The sequence below is a fragment of the Fukomys damarensis genome, unplaced genomic scaffold, assembly GCF_012274545.1.
Source record: "Fukomys damarensis isolate Sample0158 unplaced genomic scaffold, DMR_v1.0_HiC HiC_scaffold_38, whole genome shotgun sequence".
Lineage (NCBI taxonomy): Eukaryota > Metazoa > Chordata > Mammalia > Rodentia > Bathyergidae > Fukomys > Fukomys damarensis.
The window spans coordinates 33,077,698-33,104,802 of record NW_022900950.1 but is presented as its reverse complement, the minus strand read 5'-3'; the positions used below and the strand labels follow the sequence as shown (position 1 = coordinate 33,104,802).

The 27,105-nt window shown below is 43.4% G+C and overlaps 2 protein-coding genes across 6 annotated transcripts in view; one reads left to right on the top strand and one right to left on the bottom strand.

The window, feature by feature from the left end:
* The window catches only part of LOC104862190 (vegetative cell wall protein gp1-like), a 1,263-nt gene extending 488 nt beyond the window's left edge, over positions 1 to 775 (bottom strand). Inside the window, exon 1 of the mRNA XM_010623957.2 lies at positions 117 to 775. Coding sequence (XP_010622259.1) covers positions 117 to 521 — 405 coding nt within the window. The 5' untranslated portion in view covers positions 522 to 775. The remainder of the gene's footprint in view (positions 1 to 116) is intronic.
* Positions 8 to 27,105, top strand: part of Slc7a1 (solute carrier family 7 member 1) — a 74,243-nt gene continuing 47,145 nt past the window's right edge. Inside the window, exon 1 of one of the 5 annotated variants that reach the window (XM_010623858.3) lies at positions 8 to 75. The gene's annotated coding sequence lies outside the window, so the exon portion shown is untranslated. Of the gene's footprint in view, positions 76 to 8,199; positions 8,243 to 23,307; positions 23,391 to 27,105 lie in introns of those variants that run through there. The other 4 variants (XM_033759916.1, XM_010623857.3, XM_010623859.3 and 1 more) reach the window with 4 other exon arrangements.

Sequence of the window (27,105 nt, the reverse complement as noted above, 5' to 3'; positions counted from 1 at the left end):
GCCTCGCCTGGCCCGAGTGCCCGTCGGTCCACCCGCCGATCTGCCCGCATCCCAGTATCCGCTCCCGCCCGCTCGGTGAGTGCCCGGTACCCCCCAGCTCCCCGCGCTCAGGTCACCTTGGGAGGGGGTCTTCGAGTCCCTTGGGGTCGCGGACACGGCAAGGGTCGGGCGCGGGGGTCCCCAGCATTCTCCCGGCAGGGCGATGACAGGGCGGGCCTGGGATGTACGCCCAGGGCCGGTGCCCATGCGTCTGTAGCCTCCACGGAGTCCATTTTGCTTCCCTGAGGGCGCGGCGTGGTGCATGATGCAACACTGGCCGAGTCAGAGGGGGCGCCTTGGCGTCCTGGGATCCCTGCCCCGCGATCCTGTCCGAGGACACTGGGGTCCGGGTGGGCGGTGGTGGGCGGCTGGCACTGGGGTGGCCTGGGAGGCATTAGAGCCCACCGGCAGCGAGTAGACCTTGCCTTACATGGCGCGGTGCAGAACACCCCACCCGGCCACGAGGTCGGGGGATGTGTCATCAGCCGCGGTGGGGTCCCCGCCTAGCTGCTCGCAGGGTGGTCCAGCGCAGGTGCCGGCCTGGGAACAGCGTCGCTCACCCTTAGCCGATGGTCACGGTGCCTTTTACCTAGACCCCGGGACCCTCCCCGCCCCCACCGCTCCTCTAGGTCCCTAAGGTTACTTAGGGAAGGTCCCCTCAAGATGGGATTCCTTAAGACCCCATTTGTCCTGAAAAAGTCTGCGTTCCAAAGCCCTCTAGATGGTTTGGAGTGGGAGGAAGTTCTTCCGGCTTCATAAAGACTACCTATTCTCACGTGTTCCTTCTGCATAGTAGAAAACTTCCCGGGCAGAGGCCGGTCACCCTGCGAGCTCTGCGTGTAAACAGAATGGCAGCTGTTCCGTAGTACTGCTGTCTCCTGTGTCAGCTCCTCCTGCACAGGCTGTGGGAACCGCACGGGTTGTTTGATGTGTGTAGTTTGGCCAGACATGTGCCTTAGGAAAAGATACTACACTTCCCAGTACCCCTAGTCCTACTCTCACGTGCAGTTTTTTCTTACAGACGCAAGGGGACAGGGTTTTCCAGATGTATTTCCTTAAAAATGTGATCTTTAAATAAAAATTCACTAGAATTGTGTACATTATCTTCTGGCTGAATTCCATATAATTTGAGTTTTAATTCATTCGGGATGTATCTTAAAATTTCTTAACTTTTGTATATTGTTCACATAATAGGAAACCATGACACATTTGTTCCCCTGATATTTTTAGTTAGTCTTGGTGGAAATTATTACCTTTTTATGAACACACCCTTATGTCATTATAACAAAAGCTCTTATTTAAGTCACACAATCAGAATATAAACTTAGGGGAAAGGTCAAGAGTGAATTGAAATAATTTTTCAAGGTTTTAGCATATTAAAATCATTGTAAAGGTAAAATCAGTGAGTGTCAAAGGAGTTTTGGATAAACAAGATAGGTCAGTACGTGGCTATCAGAAATGTACACACTTTTCTGGATTTGAATTTTAGAGCCAACTGGCTGCTTTTAGAAATATGATTATGGGCTTTAGGTGGAAAAAAGCATGACTCCAGGAGCTTATATTCTAAGAGATGTATATTTATTACATTAGGTAGAAGATTGCATTCTTTGATGAAATTAAAAACATGTTTGCTGATTATCAAGTCAAGTGTTTTTTCCCAAGCCCAGAAAAAATAGGTAAATAAGCCGGGTGTGGTGGTGCACACCTCTAATCCCAGCACTCAGGAGGCTGAAGCAGGAGGATCGCTGTGAGTTCAAGACCAGCCTGGGCTACATAGTGAGTTCCAGGTCAGTCTCAAGTACATAGTGAGACCCTGTCTCAAAAAACAAAAAACAACACAAACAAATAAAGAAAAAAGGTAAATATGTTTAAGGGCAACAAAGTGACATTAACCATGTGTTTGGAGGTTTGTGTCTATTAATCCTGTGGAAGAATCTGAAGCATGAAAAGCCCTTGTGATGGAGAGAAATGTTTCCTATAACCTTGTGAATACCTGGGCCTCTGTGTCATCTTGCCCAGAGGCATCTCCTGAGAAGTCCGTGGTTTCATCTGGCCCTTAGACCTCCCTGCTATCAGGATTTAGGATGAGGCCCTGGTGTTTTCTGTGTGATTGGTCCCTGAAGCTTGGGTGAATTATTTTGTGTGGTGCTGGGGACAAGCTCAGGGGCTCTGGCCTGCTAAGTTATATGCTTTATCACTGAGCTACACCCCCAGCCCATGGTCTGAGTCAGTTTTAAAAGTAAACTCTACAAGATTGGCCAGTGAGGAGTGAGAGGGGTCAAAGAGGAGTCCAGGCACATTAGAATCACCTTACATATGGAGATGGAAAAGCTGGGCAAAGGGCATGTTGAGGGAATGAAGGCCTGGACTAGTGGATGTACTGGGCCCTTTCCAGGTGTGAAGCTATGACCACCACCTGCCACCTCTTGCTCACCCCACAACAAAACTGGGGGTTCTCCTAGCTGTGTCTCTGCTGCTCACCACCTCCCTTGGTTCCCCTACTCTTGTTTGGGCAGCCTGATGGGAGGCTTGCCTGTGGAGTGGGGCCCTCTGAGCTTGAGATTCTGCTTCTCTGTGGTTTCCTGGGACTTTGGACCAGTGGCATCAGATCCCATGCCAAGGTTCTACCTACCCCATCGTTTAGGCCTGCTCCAGTCAGAGAATAGAGTATAAGCACCTTTTGGGGCCAATTTTCAACCTTGTGGTAAACTTCAGTGACTTCTCTTTCTGTCCCTCTATAATCCATCCCCCTCCCCCAAATCCAAAGCAGTCTTGAAAATAACTACCAGTACAGTTCAGAGCCAGTGAAAATTTGTGAAGGGAGAATTAGTGCATTTGCTTACCAGTGGATGCCATTTGGAGGGCTGTTGCTTACGTCTGTTTCTTTCCCAAGGCATTGGTTCGTTGTAGCATTGGCAGACTGGGGATGCATTTTCCTCAAACCAGTGATCAGGATTTGGTTCTCATCAGAGCATAGGTGCAGGAATGACTTTGGAAATGCTGGACATTGCAGGATTCGTCCCTCCTGCCACATGCAGCAGCGTGTGTTGGGTTTTTTCCTCTCTGGTTATTGTCATGAATGGTGGGGACTTGCAGGTGATGTATTTGGTGATGCCAAACCAAAGTGTAAGCCGTGACTGAGGAAAGACCTCCCTCTCCCCAGCTTCAGTGCAGGTTGAGACGCCACTGCTCCAAGGAGCCCAATGGAAGTGGCTTTGGGGCTGGGGACAGTGCCACTTTTGATTTCTGGGCACCTGGCTTTGCCACTTAGATTTCTTTTTTGAAATAATTTCCTTCTGTTTCCAGCCTGTAACTCTGATAATTGTTACCAGAAATCAAGTGCAGGGAACTTTTAAAGCTGCAGCTTGGTTGGATTATACAGAGCTGGGAGAAAGATCTTTCTTTTAGGACTATCCTTCCACCTTGTTTTTCCTTTTTATCCTGGGTAGATTGTCATGTTTGTCTTCCTATTCTGGAGGCACTGAGGCATGAGCTATTGTATTTCCTCACTTTTCCACATTCCTACTAGGGTACTATGTTCAGGGTGCTTAGTCAGATAAGATTATTTTAAAATTTTTATTTAAATGCATGAAAGTTTTAAAATAATCAATTTATATAACATCATTTCTTAATTTAGAAATAGTACCATTGGTCTTATCTCACATGAGTTTTTTTTTTTTAGAGGAAATATTACTTCTGTTCATTTTTACGGTTACATTTTGGTTACACAGATTTAACGGGTTTCATTTTGGCAGATTTGTGTGTGAACATGACATTCTTTAATCATTTACCCCATCACCTCCTCTTGGTACACTCTTTCCCTGGTTTCAGATTTTTGGGGGATTTCTATGCATATAGTGCATTCTAATTGTATTCATTCCCCAATTTCTGCCTTTACACCCCCTTTCCTTCCTCGTGTGTAGTGTAATAATAGTCTCCCTTCTGCTTTATTGTTATTAATATTTTTTAGATTCCACATATTAGGGAGAACATGGGATATTTGTCTTTGTGATTTGGCTTGTTTTGCTAAAAAACAATAATCTCCAGACCCATCCACTTTTCTGCAAATAACAAAGGATTCTTCTTTTTATGGCTGAATAAAATACATATCAATTGTGGATATACACCATATTCTCTATTCATTGGTCTGGTGGCGTCTAGGCTGCTTTCATATCTTGCCCTTTTTAGTTTTTGGAGGAACTGTCAGACATAGGTGCTATACTAATTTACATTACTACCAGCAGTGTAGAAGGGATCCTGTTCCCCTGCTTTCTTGCCAACACTTGTTGTTTTTTGTATTCTTGATGATAGCTATTTTGTCCGGGTTGAGAAGGAATCTCAGTGTAGTTTCCATTTGCATTTCCCTGGATTCTTGACCATAAAGACAATCAGATGCTTTTCTCATGTGCTTAGTAGCTGGTCAGAGTTCTGCATTCTGAGACCATCTATGAGTCCAAGCGGTCTGTGCTTGGTATGGCCAATTTGAGTTTATTAATCCCTGTTGCATCCCTAATTGGGGGTCAAAGGAGATGCTATGATCTCTTACTAAAGAAAGGGCCGAGTCCCAGAGCAGGCTACTTAAATTGTAGAAATGCCATTTCTTAGCTATTTCCTGAAGCCAGATGTAAATTCTTTTCCATATTACTTGCATAATAATTGGATTTTATGTAGTTTTTATTTCCTTTTGAGAAATGATCTTATATTGCCCAGGCTGACCTCTAACTCCTGAGCTCAAATGATCCTCCTGTCTCATCCTCCCAACTAGCTGGCAGTATGGGTGTGTACCACTGCACCTAGCTTTATACCTGGCTTTTAGTGCCTACTTTTCAGGATGTAGAGGATAAAAATTACATAATCCATGATACACAATAGAGCATCGAAATACATCACATGCATTTCATGTAAATGTTAATTTTGCGGGAGAGTAAGCTCACTTCTTTGATTTAGGTGTGGGAGAAAAATAATTTTTATAACAACTTAACTTTGTTGCCATCTTGCCATGGCATTAAAATGTAGTTGCTGGTCCTTGAGATTGTATTAGGTGTGTGAGGTAGTATTTGGTCCCTGTAGATATCTACGGAAAGTTTCCTTTTCCTCTGGGCCTGGGCTTGGGGAGGAATGTCAGCCTTTGGGACATTGGCTGTTACTGCCTGGATGTTCCTTGAAGCCTTTGCTTTTTGCATCCAGGTACCATCCTGGGTGTGGGGGTGCAGGTTCCTCAGGTTTATGTCCACAGCTTTGGCCTTAACCACTCTGAGCACCCCTGGGAAGCCCCTCTGTGAGCATTTGCTGATTGTGTGCCTGCACTTGTGCATATGGTGTGTGTGGGTGTGTTTGGTGGGGCCGGATGTGGTGGCCATGGACATCATAGTCATCATGATTCCCACTGTTTTGCTCTGATTACCCTGAAGGCCATGGGTTTGAGAAAAGCCAGAATCCAAAACCTGGGGCCATTTCTGTTTTATCTTTACTTTACCCCTTCTATGAAGTAAGTGGTAATATTTCGGTGTGGCTTAGAGATGGCAGGCACATCTCTGGGGGGAGCAGGCAGCAGTAAGAGGGGAGGGGAGCCAAGCAGGGCTCTGGCTTGCCATGTGCATGCAGAGATGGCAGCACACAGCCTTGGCATTGGCCAGGGACCACTTTCTTTCTTGAAGCCCCCCTTTCCCCTCGCTGGTCAGCACCTTGCCTCCCTTCCTGGCCTGGATTCTCCCTAAGTCTCTGAATGTGGTTTTTCCTAGAACAGCTGGAGCCGGGCTGGGAGCAGCATGTGTGGAGAGGCTGGGCTGTTTTCTCTCTGGATCCATAGTTTGGCATTCAGCTTCTGGCTGGACACAGTGCTCCCTATCCCAGACCACAGGGGTGCTGTTTGTGGTTTACTCCATGCAGTGGTCTGGGGCCCCACATCCACCTAGCTGTAGTGAGACCTCTCTGTTGGGGAGGAGGTTCTTGTGGGAACTAGAAACTGCTTATCTGCTGTCCTTCTTGAGACCAACCTCCCATCTTTTATTTGGTGGTTCCTATCATGTAGTGACACTAGAGAAATTTCCCCGTTTCGTAGAAGACCCTTCTTGACACCCTTAGAAGTCCTGGGCCAGGAGCTATCTGGACAGGGGCCCTACAGCAAGGTTCTCAGGAGTGCTTTCCTGGGCTCCCAGAATTTCCCTTTGGCAGGGATGCCTCCTGCTTCCCTTGGACAAGGTTGTGTCCAGAAAGTCTGGAGCTTTGGGATACAGGCTGATGGTACCATCAGGAGCCCTCTGGGGTGGAGTTGTTAGGAAAACTCTTCCCACCCCTCTCCATCTTTCTCCTGTTTTCCTTCCAGTTCTTTTGGATAATATTTCAACATTGAAGAGTTTTCTCTAGTACACCTGTGATATTACATTCTCCCTACCCCACATACGTGCATGCACCCATATGCATATTTTTCTGAACCAGCCACCCCTTTTTGTGCCAGGGTCTATGCACTGAGCTACATCCCCAGCCATTTTTATTTTGAGATGAGGTCTTGCTAAGTTATCCTACCTCAGTTATCTGGAGTAGCCTTGAATTTGCAATCCTCCTGTGTCAGCCTCTGAGCAGAGTGCTGAGATTATGGAGGCATGACACATGCCCTTTGACTTGCCCCTCCATACTTAAGCATGCATTTTCTAAAGACAAGGATGGCTGGTTACATAACCACAGCATTATAATTTTGCTCCCCCCACACTGCTTTTTGAAATGCCAGTAATTAAACCAAGGGCTCCACATAGCAAGCATTTTACCATGTTGGCAGTATGACATAAAAATCAGGAAATTTAACTTTCATAGAACCTTGTTATCTCAAATTCAACTTAGAATTATTCATGTGATGTCCTTTACAGATAGGCAGATATCTTCTGGGTGGTTGAAGGTGGTCTTGCAAAGGAACTCTAGTCTAATTTTCTACCTCACAAGTCTCTGTAAGAAAAAATATTTCTAAACGTGAAAATGCTCATGGTGAAAAAGTTGGAAACGACAGTAAAGTGAAAGAAGAGTGAATAAACAACACCTATTGATTCGTGTACAAAGCCTTGGTGCTCGGCCAGGTAAAATCTTTGTATGAAAGGTGGTTGGAAGACTTCAGCTCCATGTGACCTGACCACCCAGACCTGTGGTCCCTGGTTCCCCACATACTCGCAAGAGCCCTGCAGCCAAATCCTCAGGCTTTCATGCCCTTGCTCACTCCTTGGACGATTACCCACTTGAGTGGGCAGACTTTACCACCTTGGTAGCACTGTTTTATATGCATATCCTCAGGGTGGGGAAGGGCGGAGATTCTTCTTAAATATCCAGAACTTGAGACTTGGAATGTTGCAGGTCCTCTCTTGTCTGTTCTGCACCCCTCATTTCCTGGACTTGGCAGAAGTTAAGAATGAGCACAGGGCCTGACTGAAGGCAGTGGCCTAGGCCTCTTGTTCATTGTGTTTTAGCTACTTCATACAGTTGTTAGGCTTGTCATTGGGTATACTTCTTGGCCCTTTCAGCTAATCACTGGAGAAATTTAAAAAAATTGTTAGGCGCCTGTGCCACTCAAACTCAGGCAATGCCCTTATGGGGCAGTCTTGAAGCTGTCCTGTGCACTGGTTTGGATGTTACCTCTCAGTTTTATCCATTTAGCCCTCTCCTTTGCCTTCAGCACCAGTCACTGAAAATGGCTTCCATTTTTCCTGGCCTGGCACAGGTCTTTACTAGGTGACTCTGACTTCTAGAATGAAGTTCCTGTTTTACCATCCTGATTCTTCATCATCTGTACCTCAGTTTCCCTGAGCTGTTAGTCTGCAATGTGTGTGAAAAGAGGCCTCCAAAGACTGTGATCAAAAGCTTCAAGTATTTTTCCGTGTGTTTATTTGTTCTTTTCCTGCCCTAGACCCTCTCCTTGAAGGAGCTGCCCTTGACAGTGACTCGGGTGGGCAGCCGCCGCCCAGAGTCCCCACACCCCGCTGAGCCCAGTAACTCTTAACCTGGCTGGAGGGCTGCTCTTCAAAGAAGCCCTTTGAAGTGCAAACATTTCCTTTCCTGAAAAGAAGGGAAATTGAAATGAAAACGTATTGTTCTGTGTAGACAATGTTCTCTTCGATCAAAGAGAGAGTGGAGCTTATAAAGGGAGATTCACAAATTAGACCCTGATGTGGCAAACGTGGGTGTACATATCCATCACTATCAAGTGGGATTTCTGAGATTGGTAAGATCGAATTTTCCTTAAGGTCCCAAATCTAGGTATAACATGTTATATTTAATTGTCTTGCACTTTTGGAAATGCCTGGTAAGCCTTTGGAAATGTCTTTTGGTGAATTATGAATACTATGTCTACCTTAGAACATTATGTAACCAATAAAAATGGTGTTTTCAAATAGATTTGATCTTGTTGGGAAAACTACTGTTGAAAAGGAAAAAATGTGGCTGTGATTTTTCCATATTCAGTTATTATCTTATTGAGATCAATATATTTGCACAAATAGAAAATATCATTTAAATGGGAATTTGGGACCAAGGATGTAGCTTGGTAGTTAAGAGGGCTTGGATTCATTCCCTAGCACTCCAAAATAAAACTAATAGACTTTTCTTTTGTTCACTTGCTGTGCTTGTAGCACTTAAAATATGCTCAAATACTTATTGAATGAATATATTGATAGGATTAGTAAAAATGTATTTGAAAAGAAGAATGTCTTTGAGATAAATGTTAACATCTTGGCAGGTTAATAGTGCACGTTTAACTACTCTTTTATAGTTATGCTCTGGCATCTTAGTTTGGGGTTTATTTTTTTTTTCTTTGGTACAAATAAGTACCATGTTTTATGCTTTGGTATAAATCATATGGTGAATGGGGGTGACTTTCTTGTTTTGGTTTTTGGAGTAATCAAGTCAGAGCCTAAGGAAATTGCATTTTTACTAGGTTGGTTTGCAGACACCTTCACATAGAGGGTAAAAGTAAGAACTTCTTTTCACCCTGTGATTTACTACCATTGGGCCACCTGTCTCATTTTTTTGGGAAGAATTTCTCATCTTTGAGCATCAGGACTACCAAGACCTACTTGGCTATGTTTTATCCTGTTTTCTAAATTTATGAAGTTTTGTACAAGCACAGCTTCTCATTCCTGTCTGCCATGTATATCAACTTATTCATTGGTGTTCAGTCTTCTACCCTTTGCAGGTAACAGGCAAGTGCAGGCCCACAGGATTCAGAGACCTGCTGGTGCTTGTCTGTGCTATTAGCACAAGGTTCCAGAAGCTCGGTCCTGTGAACGCATTCCTCTGGGTGGTTTGGGATAGGATACTGGTATCTGCACACTCGTGTTCCCAATGGCAGTGGCTTTCAGACTTCTTTGGTTACAGTCTACAGTAAGAACTAAATTTATGTTGTGATCAAGAATACACACAAGGCCACACAGTGACAAATACATCGAAATGAAAATTTTCAGGAATCTCTTCTTACCTATTGAGCGAGCTCAGGTCCTTGTACACACTAGGCAAGTGTTCTGCCTCTGAGCTACATCCCCAGCTTTGTGATAATTTGTTTTCTTTTCTGTTTCATTTAAAAACAAAAAAGATACTAGTGACAACTCACAGTTTGCAAAATACTGCTAGGCTTGCTTGGGTACACTTAGCCCAAAACTCCACTAGTGGTGTCCTGAATTTCAGGCCTGCTGCTGGTAGTAAAGGATAGGGTTAATTCTCTGTCCAGGCCAGTTTGAGTAAGGAAAGTAGGGCAGTAGAGTTTTCTCACGGTGATTTGAGAGTTTCTGACTGAGGTGGACATTATTCTCTCCGATGATTCCCAAGAAGGTCAGTGGATTTCCTGGGCAAGCAGATGAATTTCCCAGTGTGCTTTAAGAATGCAAACCTGTATAGCTCTGTATTTGACTGTTTCACAGGTGGGTTGGTCAGGGTGTGTGTGTGTGTGTGTGTGTGTGTGTGCATGCGTGTGTAAAATTCTTTCCTAATTTCAGTGCTTTGAATTTCCTTGAGTTTGTTTTATTAATTGTAACTCGAAGTTCCTATCTGCAAGGTTAACCTTCTCTTTCAGAGTTAAGAATTTATAAGAAGAGGGAAAAGGTCCTTGTTGATTTCTGGACAGCCAAGTCTGATGTATTAGAATCGAGCAGAATATAGACAATGCAGTGTTAGCAATAGCAATCATACCATTAAATAGTTCTCACAAAGGTTGAATGGATTTTTGCTTTGGAAATCTTTGAGCTCTTTTATTTAATAGCAAATGAATATTTTAAAAATAACACGTCTGTATGTAATTCTTTAAGCAATTGTACATCAAGAGAATTCATTCTGCTGAACAAGGGAATAGTGACATAATACAACTAGTACAACATAAATTGCAGTTTTTGAAACAATGTACAAATATCTGTCCTTGTTCCTTGTGAACTTATTTTATTTACTATGCTTTTAGTTAAAATAGAGTTCCTGTAAGAATTCAAAGTACTATTTTACAGTCTTTTAAAAAATACATGTATAAATTATAAATATTACCGCAGTTCTTAGTATTTGAGAAGAAATTTTATTAACTTGATTTTATGTTATTATTTATATTATGATACTGTTTGAAATAAGTGACAGCCTATAACTGTAACTGGATAACATTTTCCCACAAATCAATTACCTCAAATTTTTAGCGGTAGTTTAACTTTTTAAAAAACAGTTTTGTTGGAAGACATTTCTTGTTCAGCTTGATTTCTTCCTAATTAATAAGATCAGGAGATTAAGCAAGAGGCTTCATTCTTATTTTTTTAATTTGTTTGTTTGTTTAGTGCATATTAGTAATACAGAATAATGAGATTCTTTTGGGCATTTTGATACATGCATATAACATATTTCGATTATTTTCATCCCAGTTATACTAATCCCTTCAGTACCCCATTAATTCTTGAAGTAATTCATTGAACTGGGATGCACACCCATCTGTCCATCTTACAATCCCAGTTTGATGCAGTCAAACATTTTAGAAAGTTAATCAGATCTAATTTGCACTGGATTCAGGCCTAATTACTAAAAGTCTCTGAGTCTGTGATCTAATGAATTAAGATGAGGGCATGGCCATCTTGTTTTTCTTGGTGATTTTGAGTAGGAACGGTAAGGGAGAATACTTTTGCACACATTAGAGTCGATTACCTGCTACTCTTGGCTGCCTTTTGACTGTAGTGTGTGGAGCTTCTGCACAGGAGGTTTTACCTATGAGTTGGCCTGCATAATCTTTGAGTTGGTTAGAAAGTTGGGGTCTTGCCAGGGCTGCTGGCCCTGACCTCAGAGGGGTCTCTTTACAGCCAGGTGTTAAGCTATCAAAGGAAGGAGATACCATTTTACCTTAAGAGATATTTGGAGTAGAGACCAAGGAAAAGGATGGGCTCTCAGTTCTGATGCTTTCAGGGAGCAAGCAGTTCAGCCCCAAATCAAAATAAGGAATGACTCAGATCTCAGGCCACACCTGCCTTTGTATCTCTTTTTCTCTGGAGCAGTGGCTGGTGTACAGTGGATACTCAAAAAGTCTTTTCAGTGAGATGGAAGAAATTGTTGCCTTATCACCCACTGACTTTAGTGTCTTTGGGCTGGGCAGGCTGTGGTGTTCCCTTTGTAGTCTATGTACTCATTCCTGATAGCCTGGATATCTGTTTAGCACTGTCTGCAGATAGGAAATAGTAAGTTTGATAGCAAAGGTGGAGCTCCCTACAGTGGTGAGAAGTGATAGACGAAGGAGGGTTTGGCAGTAGGGAAAGGAACAGCAAGGCCTGACATAGAAAGAAACAGATGAACTTGATAACCACCGTGCCTGGAGGTTATCGAGCTGAGTCACAAGCAACCCTTCCTATTTCAGGAGACCTGTCCTATATGACCAGGTACAGTCCATGCCCCAGGTTCCTCATTTGAAAGTGGATAAATCATGGTCCCCAATTTGTAGGCAGTGTTGAAGATGTGAGCTCTAATTGGGATTGATGTGGTAAAGGTTAAGCCCATTCCTGAGGTTGCACATAAATGTGTCCTTGCTTTGGTGGTAAAAGTGTAGGTGCCATTTAACAGTCAAAGTGATTTTTCCAGAACAAGCTTGGGAGAGGTTGGTACTTCTTCCTTCTTAGTCAAAAAATTCTTCACGGAAGAGGTGGATGTCAGAAGCTTTCTAACTAAGGGTGGCAGGGGGAAGATGAACTTGACTTGGAATTGGGCCCTGAGGTGGGCAGCCATAGTGCTGCCAGAGTTTGTGTGGGATGCCATGTTCCAAGGTTCCCTCAGAAGACCTTAAAACTAGGTGCCACCTGGAAGAGATGGCACACATTTCAGTGTAGCTTGGGTGGCTAAGCCTCCTTGCAGTGTACTCATTCTTGGTTCTTAGGAAGTTTCAGGAAGGGATGGCCAAAGGAAAAGGGGTACTGAGGCATATTTCCCACTACCTCTGGCTTCCCAGAGGCACTGGATTTTGCCAAGGCAGAGAGTTTTGACTTAAGATACTCAGACTGACTCTTGGCTGTGTTTGCCTGACATTGAGTTCATGGGTATCTTCCTGGCACATGAATTGATGTAGAGAAATTAAAGTAAGGAAGGGGCCGAAGCAGATAGACTTTTCAAAGTGCCTTGGCATGGTCCTAAGTGTCCCCAAATGTCTTACTGCATATGCCTATGGAAAAGTCCAGAAGTCTTCTGAACTTCCCTAATTTAAGTGATTTCCCTGTGCTTTCCACAGGAAAAATAAAGGGGAAGGGAAGCACGGGAATGGAATGTCATGAAGTGAAGGTATTCTTGCTATATCTTTTGGTTGATTGATTCATATACTCAGTAGGCTTTTCATTAAACAGGATATAGAAATGTCACAGACACGTGCACACATACACATGCACAAATAAGACAACAACAAAATAAATGTTATTTCACTTCTGTGAAATATGAACCAGAATTAGACCTTCCAGGGCGGCTTCTGGATGTCAGTGGTGATGGTCAGTGGATAGAGGGGATTTAGGAACTTTTGCTTTGTGACCTTTGGTATCTTGTGAATTTTTCTCCATGCATGTGTTGACTTGATGGAAATTTCATCACAGCCTTGTTTTTTGGGGGGGTTGGATTAGTTTTTATGGTTCCTGTAGGAATTTAGAGGTAGTTTATAAACACATTATTATGCTTTTTAGTCACTAGAAATGTAGACATTATTTTTATCAATGGGCATTTAAGATTTGCAGTTGGGCTCATGAATAATCACTCTCCATCTCGCTGCGGAATAAAGCTGGGTTAGCTGAAAAGATGTGTTGAGATTGTTCAGGGAAGCAGTCAGGTGAGGAAATTGAGATATGTTTAACGGTGTGAAAAATGCCTGCAAAGGAGGAGGTTAGGCCATCCATTTGGGGAAGGTACTCCGTAAGTGTTTGTGGATTGTCTGAGCATGGACAGGATGATGTGGAATGGATCTTAAAGGGAGGTACTAATGAAGGTACTAGGAGTGAAGCGTAGAAGCTTTGAGTGGGAGTCTTGGATGCCTAATGGGGTTTGAGGGGCTCTTAGATTCTGAGAATCTTGAGTTCACCTCTGTTTCCCCAAATCCCCAGCCATGGAGGAAGACCTGCTGGCACTCAGCATCTCTTCCCAAGTGAAACAGCCTCAGGGTTGCTTCTGCCCTGGACTTACTCTCTCAGTGCTGGGGCCTGGGAGCTCAGAGACATCTGTGTTGCTAGCCTACCCTTGGGTTCTGGTGACCCTGGGTGGGACACTCATGCCCAGGGCCAAGTTTTCTGCTTCTGTATTTGGGAAGGATTACAGTAGAAAGCTGGAGTGGGGGGCCTCCCAGCCTTAAAAAGGAAATTAGTGACATTCCACGACTGGATCCACCAAAAAGCACCTGTGGTGTGGTGACCATACTGTAAAAAGTACATGTCAAGTGGCACAGTGGTGACAGATCACAACTGAGAAGCATTCACTGCTCTGACGTGCTAGCCTAGAAACTTTGAGCAGGGCATTGGTGTGACTGGAGGTGGCAGAATAGTTCTTGTAAAACGATTAAAAAAGATTAGTTCCAGCATCTGCGTGGCCCACCAGATTTGTGCTTCCTCAGAGGAATACTCCAGAAGAGCTGCTGTTAAGTGGATCGCCCTGTGCAGCTGTGTAGTTGTGGAAGGAGCACAAGCGAGTGGCCTGGGTGCCAGCGTGCCGTGGCCTGAGGGAACTCTGGTGGACGCTTGCTTATCCATTGGTGGCACAGCCAGCCGTTTCCTGGTGTCAGGTCCATGGCAGCAGTGTCCTGCTGTGTGGGCTGTCCTGGGGGAAGAGTTGGAATGTCGGAATAGGCCATGAGAAGTTTCAGTCCCAAACTATCCCACCAGGGAGGAAGCCTGAGAAGTTACTTTTCAAAAGGCTTATTAGCCAGATGTACACATCAAAATATATACAGGCCTCATCAAAGGAAACGGAAAGCAGTTTTGCTTGTGTCAACCTGCTCCGTTTGGGTTAGTGAAGCATTTAAAAGCAGTAGCCAGGCACAGCTGGAGCCCTGACTTGAGATGTCTAGAAAAAGCTGTCTTCGGCTTGAAATGGTTCTTTTGGAAAATGCTTCGGGGTATTCTTGCTTCTGTCCCTCCCATGCCCCCTTGAGAAACATGTTTTTTCCCTAATGGAACAAAAAAAGGTACTGTTGAAAGGTGAGAGAAGGGGTTGCCTGCAGCCAGATACTACACAAAGACAGAAGGAAAGTATAGGGAAGCTTTGAAGCTCAGCACTGGAGGACTCATGACAGCCCCAGGCAGCAAAAAGGACTAGAGGTGTGCAGGATCACTGTCTTGCACTGCATTGGCGTGTCCTCTGGGGCACAGAGTACTCAGAGTGCCTGGGTAAAACTTGTGAGGTGAGAGGGTTCTCAGGATACCCAAGTAGACTTACTAGCTCTCTGTGTCTTTTTTGTTTTTGAAGTGCTGGGGTGGAACCTAGGACCTTCTATATGCTAGGCACACACTTTACCACTGAGCTACATCCCCAGCTTTTTTACTGTTTGGCTTTTTCAGGAAAAAATAGTAGTTGAGAGTAGATTGTGCTGAGTCATCTTTCTCCTAGCTGTCCCTGACTTTCCCTGTACTTTGGGGTCAACTCAGCCTAGAGTCAGAGAGTGTGGGAGACTGGCTCCTTTCATTGGCCTCAACATTTTGCTCAAGATCCTTTAAATTTTCCTGAACAGGCAAGATCCAGCATTGGCCTGGCATTGCTATTTATACACGCAGATGTGTGTATGTAAAAACAACACACCCTTATATTGAACACCATGTGCCGAGCCGTGACCCCAGTTCACAGAAGATTCTGAGAAGGACAAAGGATGGCAAACAGTCAGATTATGAAAAAACAAAAAACTTCAGTTGTGTAGCTCAAATTCAGATGTCTCCAATATCTTCTCTCTGGGTAGAAATCTGATAAGGGTTGTGTTTCGGAAGGAGGAAATTCGTAATTTGCCAGTCCCAAAGAAGCCTTGACTTTTGTTTGGGGATGGCAGAATGTTCCTAAAAGGGTTGGATGGAAGACTTGGGTGACCAAGGGTCAAACGTGTGATCAGCTTTTCAAACTGCCACAGGCCACAGCAGAAGCAAACCACAGACTAACCAGCTAGCTTTGAAGTTGTCATGTGTCCCTTGTCAGGACTTGGCCTTTGTTTTGGAATAAATAAAGCAAATAGGATTTTGCATGTAACAAACTGACTGAACTGGGTGGGGAGGTGGTTGGAGGGTGACAAGGGGAGTGGGCTCCCCAAAGAAGAATGTGTTTATCAGTGATTGCAGAACACGTAGGGGCTGAGTGTTTGGGGTTTATCACCAGTCTTTTGATAATGCTATCACGGGATATGCCTGCTCACAAAGCTTGCTTTGTGAGCTTCTCCTAAGACAGGGCATTTGGCCAGAGTTGACTAAGTTTGCCTGGGATAGTATTTCTGATGTTCTTGGCTCCCCAAACACAGGTTGTGTGGTGTTTCAGAGAGGAGGAGTGCACATTTGGTACCCAAGACATCTGTCTGAGTTATCTTGTTTGCCTTCTGTAAAGTGAATTGCACCCAGGTGGTCACTGCCCACTTCTGATATCGGGGGCAGTGTGGCAAAGCTGGTTGGGGAAATGAGTAGGACCTGTCAATTACAAGATCCCAGGCACTGCAAGGACCTTGTATATAGAACTTCTCCTGAGCTTTCACGAGACAGGGATGGTAGGAAAGAAGAGCAGTCATCATGGAAAGCCACTAGAGTGTGAGTTCACAGAGTAGCCCACACCACTTTTCTCACAGGCTGCATGTACTTTCATTTTTGCTTTCATCCTCTTTTTCTTTGTTCGGCCAAAGTTTGCTCTGCAGAGCTGGTTTCTCCCATACTCATTTACCTGACACTTTTGAAATAAACTTTTTGGTGCCATTATTGTCCAATTCTTTGGGGCAAGAAGAACCTGGAATACTTTTGATTGGTGAGCCATTTCTAAAGGAACAACCATGTATGTAACACTTTCGACTTAGGATTCCCCTCTTGGAGATTCCCCTGAACTATTTGATGTATTCCCCCCTCCCTTGTCTTCTTTGTAGTTGAGATTTAGCAGAGCCACACTCCTGGGAGACACTGCTGCCTGCTACTCTGCAGTTAGCATCACCCTTCCTTTCCGGCATAACCTGCTTCTTCCACAACCCTGCTCATCCCCAGCGAGGTGCTTTGGGAGTCTGTGGAATCTGGCAGCTTGCTCGCACTAACTTTGACTTCACTATGTGGGAGTACAGAATCAGAGCTGGATTCTAGCCAGGCCACTGGCCACAGCTTCAGAGAAAAACCTGTCAGGAACAAAGTCAGCCAGAGAGCAGCTGGCCACTGAGGTGCTGGGAACGGGAAGCTTCAAACTCATTGACTATCAAGTTCATTGTGCCCTTTGCACCTCGCTATAGTGAAAGAAGACCATGTCATGTATGGAATTTTATTTACATTCTAGAATTGGCCTTGTGTTGTACTCTGGGTAAAATAATATGTAAAATTTCATATGGCACTTAAAGTCCAGCAGTGGAAGTGACCCACCAGCATGTGGGCTCCTCTGACTTAGAGATACCTGAGTGGTGGTGGAAGTATAGGGGTGTTGTTGCCAGACAGACCTGGATTCCATCTTTGGCTATGGCTCACAGCCTTTCTCTGCCACCTTCTGGGGAGCCTAGGAACCAAGAGATGGTTGGCCAGTTCTTAGCAAGATATTGAATAACTAAGCAGTAAGTATTAGCTCCCTCTTGAGGTCTCTCCTCCTTCTTCCATTTCTTTTTTAGTGGTGCTGAAGATGGTGCTTCTCTTATCTAGAAAGTCCTCCGGGTACAATCCTACCAAGGATTCTTTACAAATGGAAGGATAAGGCCAACAATCCAGAACGGGGTCAGCAAATAGCCCAGGACATCATCTTCCTTCTCTGAAGTTCCTTGAAGTGTAGTTTGATTTGAAGTTGATGTTTCTGGTGTCAGCCTTTAGAAAATAAGGAGCATTTGTTATGACTCCAGGAAGCAATGATTTAATGCAAGTGATTAGTTCTTTTTTTTAAAACCATGTCAGTTGCATTAACTGTGTAGTTTCTTGCTTAGAAAAAATGGCCAGTCTTATCCCAGAGAGTTGTGTGGTTCTTTCTGCCTGTGGAAAGCTTTGTGTTTCATCATGACTCCACCAATCCCAGGTGCTCACACTCATTTGTAGCAGCACTACACAAGATTGAGCAACGGTGATGTTTGGTGAAAATTAATAGAAATGCATCTGCAGCTCTGAATGAGGAATTGGAGTTGATGGACCTTTCCTTGAAAGTTGCAAGGCAGTGGCAGATGGCCACAGCAGCCACCACTGTCCTGCAAGTGAGGACAGAAACATCTGTTCCTTTGAGCCAAGCTTGAAAACATTAGTACAGAATTAGCTTGTACATAAACTTGCTTTTAGCAGAACTGTTTTAACAGTGTCATAAAATACCTAACAGCTTAGGGATAAAGGTGGGGCATATTTGTTTCATGCCAACTAATATTTAATAGCTTATGGAAATGCTCGATACACTTTTTATTGGTCCAGGCTCTATGGTTTATGAATTTTAATTTTGGGCTGTTGGCAGAATAAGCAGTTCTTAATAGCAAAACAAATAAAGGTTTCTTTTTAAACATTGAAAATGGATGGGGGATTTATCATAAGTTTATTGTTTTTATAATGTGTCCCTGAGAATTCTTCTAACATGGATAAAGGGCATTTGGGACTGGACTAAATAATAATTTTATTTATACATGAGAAATTTGTGGTGTTCTTAGATGTTTGTTTAGATGCTCTTGCTCCCCTAACTATGGAACAGTAGCCAACGGTTACACAAATGGGGATAGAGCAAATGGATTTGGAACCAGCTGTGCTCTAGGTGGGAGGTAGTAGCCTTATTTATTTATGTGAATCTTACATGTGCTCCATCCCATGGGGTAGCAGATGTTTTGATAATCTGTTTGGTTTAGGACCAGCACAGCATTTGAGATGTGTACTGCAAATAACCCTCACCAGAAAGACTGGTTGTAGAGTAAAGAATATTCAGTATTCTGGGCAGTACTATGAAATGCTAAGCTTTTTCCTAGACTTGTTTTCAGTTGTTAAATAATATATCAAATTTCAAGTCAGGTTCTTTGAGAAGTACAAAATCCATTCATTTATTCATTCCCGTAACAAACATTGGTTGAGTTCTCTATAGATGCTAGCTCTGTTACCAAATTCTCGCCCTTATGAGCCATATTCCTTGGAGTTGTGCAGATGCTGTGATAACACAGCAGTTGGTCTAGAATTAATAAGAGGGAAAATGTGACACACTCGCCACTGATTTTCATTCCTTTGCAAACTGACCTGTTACTGTTATGCTAAAGATTCTCTCTGATGCCTCTTTCTCTAATTACCCAACCTAGTGATCTGTTCTAATCCTCAACTTCATCTTGTGCCTGAAATCCTTCCTGTAGTTGACCATTCCCTTTTTCCACCTATTCTTACCTATTTGGGTCTGTTGAAGAAAGCTCCCAGTGTTGCTCAGCAGTGAGACGGCTTGTTAAACAAGAAAGCTATTCCTTACTCACTTTGTCAGCAGAGTGTCTTTGCAGAGAGGCTATCTATGGAAATTGGGGCCAGAGGCATGGTCTGAGGAAGGTGTACATGTCCACACCCAGACATAGCAAATAAAGATACTGTATGACCAGTTAAATTTGAATTATAGATTAGCAGTGGATAATTATTTAGTATAACATTAATAATAAAAACTATTTGTTGGCAGTACTTGGCACATAATGATAACCTATTCAGGGCATAATTATATTAAACAATCGCTTATGATTGACATGCAATTCATATTCAACCTGGCAGACCTATGTTTGGTGTATCAGCTCTGCAGTAAGCTACTACCAAGACATGTCATGCTTGGCATCTGGCACACTTTGAAAAATGAGGTGCGGGCTTGAGGGAGAAAAGTGCAGTCAGGCACTCCTTGGTTTCATAGAAGCCCATCTGCCTCTGGACTCTTCAGAGTTGCTCTTCTCACATTCCTTAGTGTGGCCCTTCCTCCTTTGTTTTGTTCTCAGAATATGGCTGTTCCCATGGTTCCCATAACAGCCTACTTGCCTCCCGAAGAAATCCTAAAAAGTACTTTCCTCTGCGTGAGCCATATCTTTAGCCCTGGCTTGGGATTCTCACACATCCAGCTACATGCCAGCTATTTCCGACTGCTTTGCTGGACAAAGGACATTGTGACAAGACTTTTTGATCTTGAGTACGTTTTTTTTTTTTGTTTTTTTTTTTGTTTTTTTTGATACAGGGTCTCACTGTGTAGTTGAGACTGACCTGGAACTCACTATGTAGCCCAGGCTGGTCTCAAACTCACAGCGATCCTCCTGCCTCCGCCTCCCAAGTGCTGGGATTACAGGCATGTGCCACCACGCCTGGCTTGAGTATGTTTTGACTAATTTAGGAACATAAATATTATATCAGAAATAGGTCATCACCCTGAATTATTGATGAAAGTATTTTTCTGACGGAAGTTTGATATACAGGGTCTCACTGTGTAGTTGAGACTGACCTGGAACTCACTATGTAGCCCAGGCTGGTCTCAAACTCACAGCGATCCTCCTGCCTCCGCCTCCCAAGTGCTGGGATTACAGGCATGTGCCACCACGCCTGGCTTGAGTATGTTTTGACTAATTTAGGAACATAAATATTATATCAGAAATAGGTCATCACCCTGAATTATTGATGAAAGTATTTTTCTGACGGAAGTTCAGTTTGAGTCATCAACTTTTTAGAGCACAGATATCAGTTAAGTTACCCATTTTTAAATGAACCTACTCTCAACATAATTATTCACTGTTGTCAGATTGTTAGTCACCATGTTATTTTTTTTTTTGTAATTTAAAATTTTAGGGAAGATTTTTCTATACTTAGCAGTCATTTGTCCACAGCAAATAACTATGGTGGATCTTCGCTCCTGCCATTGTTTTCTTTTGTGCCTGTCATTCTTTCAAAGCCCTTCAACATGTTTTCACTGCGTAGAGTTGGTCTTGCCTGCTGTGTGTGTCATTTGCCTGTTGTGAGGTTGGTTTGGTTGACAGGCTGGTCCTTGAAGTGCGGAGAGCAGTTGCATTGAAAGTGCCTTGGTCACCTTTACTGACCAGCATATTGGTTTATCACGTTGCTCATTTATGTCTTTTACAAGCTTTTGCTCATTTATAAATTATAAAGCAGAGCAAAGCATGCACAGTGGAGTCCAAATGGCAGGATCACAGTGTCTTACTCATGAGACATGACCTAATTATGGGATGCATGTTTAAAATAAATGATTACGCTAGTAGACACATTGCCATTAATCCCCCTCAAAGTACTCCTCTTTGCTTTGAACACACATAGCCCATCATTTTTATCACTTTCTGAAGTTCTGGAAGTCCTCTTTCCTGAGTGTCTTTACAAAATAAGATCAAGAATATAGAGAGTGCTGCTGTCAAGTGTCTTCCAGTGGAACGGCAGGCTTGTAAAAACATTTCATTGTGCCCTCATCCACGATATTTACTAGATCTGGCACCATTTGACTTTTGGCTCATCCCTAAAGTAGAAATGACAGTGAAAAGTAAACATTTTTAATTGATTCAGTACATTGAGGCAGCACAGTGCAGATAGTGCACATCAGTTGCTAAAAGTGCAACTAAAGAAGAGGACTCACACGAGAGGACTGCTTCAGAAATTGGCAAGCGTGATAGGATAAGTGTGTTTGAAGTGAAAGGGAGTATTTTGAGGAGAATAAATGATAATGTATCTTTTCCTGTAATAATTTTTAAAAATATAAATATTCATTGCATTTTTAAAAAATCATACCTCCATAGGTCTTGTCCTCAGCGCGAACTCAGTGCTTCCAAATTCAAACCTAGGGTTTCTTCCATTCATAGACTTGAGGTTTGAGAGTTAATCTTTGCTTGTCCCCATGTCCTTCATATCCAGTAACTGACTGCATCCTATCAGTCCTTCCAAATCTTTTGCATCTACTTTTCCTTCTCCTTTGACTGCACATCTTAGTGCAGTTACTCCAGAGTACTGTCTTCCAGTTTCTCAACCCTTCATTTTTAAGATGTCCTCCCAAGTGGTCTCAGCGCCTTTTTGTAAAAGTCTTTAAATCACACCTTCACCTTTATCTGTTGTCCTCAGTGTCTAACAGAGTACGTATATGGAGGAGAAAGCCTAGTAAGAAACTCTTGGATGAAGGATCCCAGCTTTGGCCCTGGCGGTAGTGGTGGTGGTGGGGGCTAGGCTGGCCCATTGGGCTGTTCTAGGTGCAGATCGACCAGGTGGCCCAAACAGTGTGTTGCACTTGTGTGCTGTGAGTCTATAGTCAGCTGCCATTCTCTGTCCACCAGTCACCCACGTCACAGGTAGGCTTAGGTCTGGGCACTGGGTGCCTCCCTGGCTGCTAGCCACCTGGCAAACATCCTTCCTAGTGATATTTTATTTTGACCTTTCCTTTGAAAAAGGTTTCTAAAGCAACATTGTCCACATAAAGGTCAACAAGAAAGAGTAGATAATAGGTCTACAGAAGTGTAAGTTGAAAGGCAGGAAGCCAAGTTGCTTAATATAACTAGGTTGGAGAGGATGAGCAAAAAAAAAAAAAAAAAAAAAAAAAAATGCCCTTGAAATTATCTTTTAATCATTTGTATTTGGAAATGTAAAGTGGAACATGGAAAATAAACATTTCCATTCAGTGTATACATAATTTAGTAAAACAAATACCTGGGCTTTCTGAGGGTCCAGACCTCCTGGAAAGTGGCCTCTGTGGGCTGGTGTCCTTTTTCTTCCTGAGTTCAGAGTGGAAGAAATTGGAGAAGCAGCTTTATGATAGAATAGGTAAAGCCAAAGCGTTGCTTTTATTTTTGCTCTGCTGGCACTGGAACCCAGAGGTTGTGTGAGCACATGGCAAGAGCTCTGCCACTGAGCTACACACACATTTCCTCCTTTAGTGAAAACTTAGAGCATTCAAATTTGGCCAAGAGCCAAACTGAGATGAAGAAGTCTGTAGTGGGGTGTGACCCATAGCGGACAATTTGTGTTTGCTTCAGGAAGTTTAAATGGCAAGTGGTGAAATCCACAAAGGCTGCAAATACCAGCACAAGCATACAGGCAAGGGCTTTGTTATTGCTTTGCAAACTGGGGCGTTGAAACATTGAAAAATTTAAAATAAAAACCTGAGAGTAAAAAGAGTCATTATTTATGGATTTACAGTTTCCCATCTTGTTTATATTTTTAAAACTTTGAAGACAATTTTAATATTTCTGGACAGCAGCCTTCAAATCTTTTATAATCAGAATTAAGACAGATGGAAATAAATAGAAAACATATTTATTTATTTATTTTTGTGGTGCTTGAGGTCAAACTGAGAGCCTTGTGCATGCTAAGCAAGTGCTCTACCATCAGTAAACACCTGCCTATCATAAAACAGTTATTCTGAGTACTTAATCATCATAGCATTTTATAAATTGGCTACTAGTAAGATCTCAGAGATTAAGAAACTAATAATATCTCAGACATATAGCACTATGTGCCAGGTACTCTTCAGTGCTTTATATAGATTATTCATTTAAACTTCTTTGTCTTGCAGAGGAGAAAAAGGAAGCTGAAAGAACTTAAGTGATTTCCTTACACTTTTTTTGTTTTTTTGCTTTTGTTGTTGTATTTTTTTTTAGACAGGGTCTCACTATGTAGTTGAGACTGACCTGGAACTCACTGTATAGCCAGGCTGGTCTTGAACTCACAGCGATCCTCCTGCCTCAGCCAACCAAATGCTGGGATGACAGGTGTGCGCCACCACGCCCAGCTCCAACTTCCTTACATTTTGAGGTGAGTGTATTCTGAGATTTTAAACTCTTATCTTGCCTCTTTTGGTCCGCACAGATGGAACAAGGTAGCCATGGGAGGCGGTGTTGGTGCAGCTGATATTAGTCATTTTATGATTTTTGTGAAACAGAGTTGTACAGCTGCCAGGGGCAGCCAGGCTTTCATATTCTTCATCAGATCACTGAGAAGATGTAAAATACTACACAAAAATTTTTCCATTCAATATTCACTCAATTTGACAAATCAGTAATGTAGCTGAGCTAAGGCAGGCACTGGCATCCTCTTCTCTGCTCAGTTCAGAGCAGAGGGGGCTCAGGAGGCAGTCTACTGTGCATAGTGTAGTAGGCATTTCATTTTATGCTGCAAAGACCTTGTGAGCAGATCTACTCCAGATTCACACTCAGGTAGAGATCTGGAGTGCCTCGAGCATTTCACCTCCTTGACTGATCCAGGTGATACAATTGGGTTTGATGAGGTTGTCAGGGAGCTTCTCTGGAAAATTAGAATACCTTCATCCCTGGCCTTGGCTCTTTTCCCCTTTAGTTGTGTAATATGTCTGGGATGTCTGTGGACAAACGAGGTGATAACCTCACTCAGTGGTCAGAATCTGGCCGCCCCTGTGACAAGAGCTTTGGTGGATGCCCACCCCAGCCACTTAGAGCTTGGGTGACCACCACTGAGCACCATCTGAGGTTCTTTCTTTTCATTTATGAGATAGAGATTGTTGGTTAAGACTTAGCATAGTGTCTGCAATGTACCCACTGCTTAGATGTCATTAAATTGAGGAATATTTAAAAAACAATTGGCTTTGATAAAGCAGTGTTCTTGTATCAGATACCTAGATTCTGTGTGTATTTTTGAGGGTAGGGTAGTCATTATTAGTGTAATGTTACTTGGGAGCAGCTCATGATTGGAGAGAGGAGGTCTGTTCAAGACTCCTGCCAGTGCAAGCTTATAGAGCCAAGCCATTCTCCTTAGAAGTGGGTTTAGAACTTGCATGTGGGGAGTTGGCATTAATAGCCGCAGACATCTAGAGCTCACTGCCCCAATAGCTATAGCCATCAGCGGCCCCGTCATTTCAAACAGGGCAGTTTGAGTTGAGTTTAATGAAGTGACTATTACCAAGGCAGGGCGGGATGTTAATAACCCAGAGTTGTGAGAGACCCTGCAGCCTGCAGGAGAAGGGAGGACTTGGTGACCACAGCTGGCTGTGTGAGCGGGCAGTCATCCATTGGCACATGGCAGTGGAAGGCTTCAGTCATTCACCCTCTTCCTGTACCGGAGAGTTTGGCTACAGACCGGTGAGTCTCAGAGTGGAGAATCACACAGGTGAGCCTTGTAGTAAGAAACCACACAGGTGAGCCTCAATGTGGGGAAGGCTGGTGAGGGCTGAGCAGCTGCAAGGCAAATAAGATGTGATTTTGGCTGAGCTGAGGACAAAAACAGGTCAGTGGCAGCCCTGGGTTTCTGTTTGCTTTAGACAAGACTTGACTCTACAAATGCCAAAGTACTGGACAGAGTCCCACTTTAAAAGCATTGACGTTAATGGCTTGCTACTTTCATAGTCTGCTTCTTTACTTAGAAGCCTGAAGATCTGAGTTAAAGTGTTTAATTCATTCAGTGTGCTTGTACTTGAGTTACCTCCTGGTGAAATAAAGGCATAGACTAGCTCAGGGCTTAGCAAACAGGTTCTCTAAAGTCTTGTACTGTAAATATTTTAGGTTTTGTAGGCTGCATGTAGTCACTATGCATAATCATGCAGGAGGCAACTGGCTCTCAAATTGTGTGATAGAGGTTGTTTAATATCTGGCTTTCAACAGTTTGGGTGTGCTCCATTTGAGAGTAATATATAGTTTTTAAAAAAATGTTTAAATGATAACAAGATAGATTCCTTTAAGGAAAACATATTAATGACTGTGTATGACACACACTGTAGATAAGAATGGATTAGATCATCTTTTCCTTCCTTCTCCTCACTGCATTCCTCCCTTATTTCATATTTCATATGTAGCTTGTTGGGACTTTCACACAAGAGGGCAGAGCGGTTTCTTTTTCTTTTTTAATTAGTGTATGTTTGCAATACATAAGTATATTCATCTCGGGGAATTGGTATACATACATCTTTAATCATTTTTACTTCCTTTCTGGCTCTCCTGTTTCCCCCATTCCTAGGTCCCAGTACCAGGTGCATAGAGTACCCAGCCCACCCATAGACCCCCAGGCAAGAGCAGTCCCTTCTAGGAGCTCTGAGGCTTGAACCACTCCCTAAACCAAGCCTGGGGCAGTTCAGCCGGCCTGAGTGCACATTCTGTGTCCCACCTGGGCTCCTGTGTGGACCTGCAGCAACCAGGTAGCATCTTAGCAAGTTTCTCTTCAGTCTATGAAAATAAATCCAGAGGCCAAGGCTTGTGAGTTCTTGCTTTACTCCCTTTGGTAATTACGGGCCTGGTAAAGGCAACTTTCTCTTTCCTGGACCTGTGCCGCCCTCATGGGCTCCAGGTCATATCCAAGGCTCATTTGTCTCTGTGGGTGTCTTTAGAGCCACTGCCCTGTAGTCCCAGACACCTCTGTGGGAGGGAAGCTGTGGACTTGTACCTAGCAGCTCCACATGCCCAGGAGTGCCACAGGAAATCACCTGTGTGCCTGAGCAGCCCAAAGGCCACCACAATGTGGCAACTGAGCCCTGTGCACATTTTGAACATTCAGTACAGGAAATGTCCCTAGTTTTGTCTCCCCCTCACGGAGCTAGGCATGGCTTCCCAGCCTTGCTAGTGATGTATTTGCCCTGATAGTCACTCTGGAGTCTAGGAAATAGTGCTGCACTGGGGCACTCACTGCCTGATGAGCCGTGTCGATTCCTCATTACCTCAAAGGCAGGCCATTTGCTGTAAGAGCCTGGACCACAGGCACACCCCTAGTGGAAGGGTCCCTCTGCTCTGCATCCTGTTTGGAGCTGAAAGCTTAGAAACTATGTAGATGACATCATTTAAACCAGCATATGCTTCAGTCTGCCTTCATTTTATTATCCTTTGTGCTGGTACAGGGCCCCATAAAATACTCAAGTATTAAGACGAGCTCATGTTTGTAGTGTCAGAGAACAACAGAAGATGAGGCAGGCTGGAGGGCAGGATTTATTAAATAGGAGCTAATCTCACAACCCCGAAACTCTCAAAGTAAAATGGCTATTACATATAATAAATGGCTTATGTGAATGGAGGGGCGAACCTCTTACCATCTGCACCGGGAGTTGTAATTATTGATTTTGGGGTGTGGGGGAGTGATTTGACTTGAAGCAGAATTAAAGTATGTGAGAGGAAGTGCTGCTGTAGCAGCTGAACTGTTTGAGTCCATATGGTGGGATCAATAAAAAAACTATGCTGTGGTCCTGTGGAGTGGGTTTCTCTTAGCTTTTCCAATGTTATTAAATACAATTTACATACTATAAAGTTTCCCCATTTAAAGTAGTTTAAATTCAGTGGTTTTCAGTATATGCACGGGGTTATGATACCATCACCATAGTTGTAGAACTTTTTCATTTCCCAGCCCCCACCCACCCATTCTCAGTTACTTCCTGTTCCCTTCTTCCTATCCCATGCAGCCAGAAATCTCCTCTTCTGTCTCTGTATAGGTGGGATACCTCACATAAATGGGATAACCCAACTTGTGGTTTTGTGACTGGCTTTCACTTAGCGTAGTATTTTTTTTTTTTTTTTTTTTT